Below are 5,909 nucleotides of genomic sequence, written 5' to 3' on the forward strand. Positions count from 1 at the left end.
TACAAATAAATAACTGCAAAGTGGGGTGTGCGTAATTATTCTGTCATGGAAAAACACACTGCCATCAACTGTTTTGTTTTTGTCAAAATCACTGTAATATAATCACTGTACCTTTATATACATGTGACTTATATTAATGCTGCTGCCCTCTTGTGGCTAAAGTGTAATTATGTTCTTGTTATTAGGGAAAACATTTGAGAGTAACATGACAAATGAGTCAGCACTTTGGCTTCAGCTTAAGAAATCCTCATTTTTATGTCATCAGTTATAGTTGCATGTATTCATTATCATAATTTAACCTTTAATATTGATGTTTTAAATAGATTTTGAGTAAATTAGCAATTTTATGGTATTTTATGGTTGTATTAAATTAATACATCACTAATGAATTAATTATTTCAGTAATTAATTTAAAAATGTACATAATCAAGTAAAGAAATATATTAATAATAAATTATCCATTAATTTCATTTAAAATGTTTCATTATTTGTTTATATACAATTCAAATTAGTTAATTACATATTTAATCAATTATTGGTTTGTTTTCTATTTTGATTATTTTACTGACACATTTAATGAATTATTTAATGATGTATTTATTTAATTCACGTTGCTACTCCTGGCCCTGCATCGCTGTTCATAAATACATTTTATTTGTCAGCTTCACCCATCAAAGTCAGGGGGCGGGGTTAATGCTGATCAAGTCAAAACCATTGCTTTGGTCTGGTGGGCGTTCTTTTAGTGGGCTTTTCTGTCACGGCCTGCGTGGCAGACTATGATGAGGGGAAGGAGGACCCCGATGCTGGACTCTTTGATGAGGTCAGTGCGTTTATTTACAGTGATGCAAAATAATCCAAACAACAATAAATCCCCAGTGCGTTCCCGACTCTGACATGTCCTCTTGCCAGTGTTAGTGTTCTTTGTCTCCACTCCTCAGTGTCTGAGCACCCCGTGCTCGCTGCCCTCTCGTCTCCACACTCCTCCTGGGGAATAACAAAGAGGCAGCCGTCAGCAACACCACAATCCAGCAGACTAACCTTAACTAACTCGCCAAGAGACTAACGTGAAGTTACGCAATGATCCAGCATCGGAGACAGCTCCACCACACTCCTAAGTAGCTCCTCTGACGAGGCTTGATCAGCTGCAGGTGTGAGTAATTCTCCTCCGCAGGTGTGGCCAGGCTCCTGGCTGACACACCCACACACACACCTAGATACACAAACATGGAAACAGGAGACAGCAGCACCAAAAACACACATGTCCATAACTTCTTACAGGCCCTGGGTCACCCAGACCCCGGTCCCATGACAATTCCTCAAAACTAAGTAGGCCTACACACCAGGGTTTGGACATGTGTGGACCCAAACTATACTTAAACTTTACCCTTTTTTGTGTGTCACCAAATACACTTTAATATCTTCTAGACAAGAATGTAGTGGCATAATCTTTAACCTCCTAAGACCCAAACTCCTCCGTGGCATTCATTTTTAATTTCTCTTTGATATTTGGGCTGATTGGGACCTGATGAATGTAAAAACAAAGAATTACCACATTTTTTGTTTCTGAGAAAAATGAGAGCCACATATGAGGATATTTGTCTAAAATTTTGATAGCACAGTGGCAGTGTAACATCCTCGTAAGTGGATATCAGGCCCTTGTAGAGCAAAATGTAGTATTTTGGTCTAAACAACCCAAATTGTGATGTCCACATATGTGGACGCCAGGTCCTAGGAGGTTAAATATCTGCTCACTTTGTCAAAATGAACCTGATCATCTCTGATGAGTTCAGTGATGTCTGCCAGCTCACCTTGCAAGTGGTCGAGCTCATACCGCCGACAACGCGGCCACAACTTGTAAACCCCCTGCTGACTATCACCTCTGGAGTTATTTATGTTAGTTTCAACTGTTCCTGCAGAAAGTAAGCACGTGTTCCTGATAAAAAGTCCAATAGAAGCAAAGTCTAAACTTTGAAAACAAAAACCTGTCTGATTAAGATCTGATCTTTGGGGGGTTTCAATAAGCAGTGTGACCCGTGTATATGCATCAGGGGTGGGTTTTGATTATCGATTTATCGATTAAAATCGATTCTGGCTTGGATAACGTGATATCGATTCATTAAAATCCTGAATCGATTTTTAATATAAATTTATTTTGGCCAAAACACCAGAATCTCAGGTTAAACCTCCCAAAGTTTCAACAACCACCAAACAGCTAAAACAGTAAATGAGAGCAGGAACACGGATTCTGCACAAAGACGTAAACACAAAGCGCGGAGCCGCCGACGCATCAGAATCAGTGAGATGTGACTTTCTCACCTGACGGCACGGACACGAGCTGAAAGCCGACAGCTCGCTGATTCTGATGTTTCGGCGGCTCCACGCTTTGTGTTTACGCCCTTTTTGCGCTGATTCTGAAGCTGCAGGTTTGATCTCTCTCCAAACAATATTGAGTAAACCAGCAGCAAAAGAAGCTCCAAACTACGCTTCACATAAACATCGTCATGAATTCCCTCTGATTGTTTTGCTGCCACCAGGATAAAATCACACTTCATGCACAGCTCTCTCTCTCTCTCTCTCTCTCTCTGTACTTCAAGAACAGTTTCCTGTTTTCTGCATTATTCGCTTGCTTGTTATGCACAAGTCTACCGTTCTTACAGCCTGTCGGCCGCTGTTTTTTTTTCTTTTACTTACTTCTGAAAACAAAGCCTCGTTTCTGCCGTTCAATACTGAACAAATTTAAACTTTTTAAAATGATGCAAAATTGCAAAATGCTCAGCTGTGTCTGTAATCAAACCTCTGTAACTCTGCTCTGCTTCACGTCAGCAGCATCAGGTCATGTTCATATGTTCATTAATGGTTTTCTTTTGTTTTTGATGTACTGCAGAATATTTGTATAAAATCCCAGGCCAGGAAAACCTTCATGTTTTTCTGTTTGATCCTCAGCTACTTTGACACAAAGGCATCTGCTGTGACGCTCACACCTTTGATAAAGTCTGGCAAGTGTCAGATTTATTTTATAGATATAAAAATATAGAAATGTACTGATGCATGTAGTAACTGTTAGCTTTAACTGTACAAGGCTTGTTAGACATAATGAAACACATCGTGCAGATTTCTGGATGTTAGACTATAATTTTTATAATGATTATTAATCTTGAGTCTAAAAAGTCAGTCAAGTATATCCAGGATATCTTTCTGTTAACTGGATTCACTGACCCTAACACTGGGACCAGGATAAGCGGTCGCATGAAGCTGGTTATCAGCTGACAATCTTATGATTTAATTAATTTAATTAAGTTATTTAATTTTTCTAATTTTTCCTCCACATTTCCCCTGAAATGAAGGGATTGTGTTAAACATGCTTTAGTTCCTCACATTTTTCTGCATCTCTTTGTTCAACCCCCTGAATTAAAGCTGAAAGTCTGCACTTCAAACACATCTGAGTTGTTGCATTTAAAATAGATTTTAGTGTATGTACAGAACCAAAATCAGAAACTAAGTTCTCTCTGTCCAGATATTTATGGACCCAACTGTATAATCTATACAGCACGTAAAAAATGCTGTAAATAAAGAAGTCTGTGAAAATGTGGCACTTAAGGTCAATTTAAACTGAAGTGATATAATCTTCTCCCCACAGTTTGAGTTTGTATTGTCTCAGCTGCAGACAGACTATGATATTAATATTATTAGTTATTAATATTATTAGTTATAAAGGACACCTTCCTGCCTTTAGTCTTATTCATGATGATTATTAGTCGTCTTCTAATGTCCACAAGTCTGTATGATGTGTTTCATAGGTTCTAACAAGCCTTTTAAACTTAAGTTACTGCATTGCTGAAACACCAACATCTGCTTATTGAACAAAACAAAAACAACCAAAAGTCCACACATCTGATTTCATTTTTATTTTAATAGACTTCCAAAGATTATACCAGATAACTGGCCTCAGAATATAATTGAATAAACATGTTTAAAAACAATAACCTAATCCTGTCTTGACAGGCTGAGCTCTTCAGTATCCACCAACAGCATCGTCATGCTGAGTCAGACGTTTCTGCTCCTGCTGGAAATACTCTTCCTCTTTCCACATTGTACCAAATGTTTTTAAATGTTAGTTTCAATTTAAAATTAAAGATTAAAAAAGTGTAACACATATAAACATCAGATAATTAAGACAAGCGAATGGTTCAGTTCCACATGTGCTCTGCTGACACATTAAACTTCAGTAAAATGATGCAGTTATGAAACAACTTTAATCTAAAACAAACTGATTTGCTCAGGAGCAAAAACAGTGAAGTCAGTGACTGTAAGTGAGTGAGCTGTGCTGGTGACTGGATATCAGATTTCCAGTCATTAGAGCAGATAAGTGGCAGAACTATATTACTGATTTAATTTAAATGCAAATAGCCCAAATCCTGATTAAAGCATCAGGTTCACTTATAAAGTATTCTGTAGTTATCTTAGTGTCCATCGCCCTTCCCAACATGGGAATAAAGCAGCTGTGAGAGAATTAAACATGAATGAATCAATGGTACGGAAGTGGAGGAAGCAAGAAGAATGAGCTGAGTAAAGTTTGACTCATGCGACATTTTTGTTTCGCTTAATGCGCCTTATAATCCAGTGAGCCTCATGGTCTGTAAAATATGGTGCATTTGCAAATTATGTGCACAATATTGGAACTAAACTATTTTATATTGACAAACAGCGGCCCGCATTAAACTGTGACTGTCACCAGGTAATGTGGGCGTGTTTGCTGAATAAGCAGCAGGTGTTAAACAGCTGACAGGTGAACAGGATGCATGCAGGTAAACTCGAGGGCCCTTCGAGCTGATCGGTGGTGTCGTGAGGAGAATTTCAGCTCATTATTCATGTTACAGAAACACAGAGGTACGAGACCAGGCAGAAGACTTTCTGATTATTTGTTTTTAGTTAAAATAATTCCATTGTTGTCTAGTGATGGTGTGGTAAAGCTCTGTGAATGTGTCCAATTTTTCCGGCTTTGTTGCTTCACCCAAAGGCAGATCACACAAAGTTTAACTGCTTATTATGAAGAACTGACATCTGCTGGTCATTTAATGTTCAGCAGCACTGCTGTGAGAATACCTGTAGGATACATACCAGTGGATATGTGAGCACATGCACAGCTGCAGGGCTAGAAGGGCCCAAATGAATTAAATAAATAGATTCTTAAATAATTAATTAAATGTGTTATTAATTGATTAATTACATTTATTTAAGAATCATTAAATTTTTAATTAATTTATTGTAAATGTTGGAAATGAAATTATTTGGCATTAAATCAATGATGTATATATTTAATAAGTATTTTGAACTTAGATTCCTGTCAACTCACAATCGACACAAACACAGTGAACACAAAGCTCCAACTGTCTGACAACAACAGGAAGGTGACACATGTGGAGGAGCTTCAGTCACATCCTGATCATCCAGACAGATTTGATGTTTGTGAACAGCTGCTGTGTAGAGATGGTCTGACTGGTCGCTGTTACTGGGAGGTCGAGTGGACGAGGAGGGCTTGGATATCAGTGAGTTACAGAGGAATCAAAAGGAAAGGAAGGAGTGATGAGTGTGTGTTTGGTGGAAATGATCAGTCCTGGAGTCTTTGCTGCTCTGATCATTATTCCTCTGTGTGGCACAATAACAGAGAAACACCCATCTCCTCCTCCTCTGTCTCTAACAGAGTAGCAGTGTGTGTGGACTGTCCTGCTGGCACTCTGTCCTTCTACAGAGTCTCCTCTGACTCTCTGATCCACCTCCACACCTTCCACACCACATTCACTGAACCTCTTTATCCTGGATTTGGGTTCTGGGATCCATCGACTGGTTTCATGAAGGGTATTTCAGACTTTTTTGGCACACTTAGGTATGAATTGACTCTTTGTAGTTAG

The 5,909-nt window shown here is 38.5% G+C and overlaps 1 protein-coding gene across 1 annotated transcript; it reads left to right on the forward strand.

Annotated features, from left to right (window-relative positions):
- Nucleotides 1-5,315: 5,315 nt before the first annotated feature.
- LOC146577692 (stonustoxin subunit beta-like) lies at nt 5,316-5,909 on the forward strand (the record flags this gene model as incomplete). Its single annotated transcript, XM_085268429.1, has 1 exon — nt 5,316-5,909. A coding segment is annotated over one exon (594 nt), but the record flags the coding sequence as incomplete, so codon positions are not given.

This window comes from Mchenga conophoros, linkage group LG3 (assembly GCF_057382185.1).
Source record: "Mchenga conophoros isolate Kocher_MC1m ecotype Shallow Benthic linkage group LG3, M_conophoros_male_GT1.1, whole genome shotgun sequence".
NCBI lineage: Eukaryota > Metazoa > Chordata > Actinopteri > Cichliformes > Cichlidae > Mchenga > Mchenga conophoros.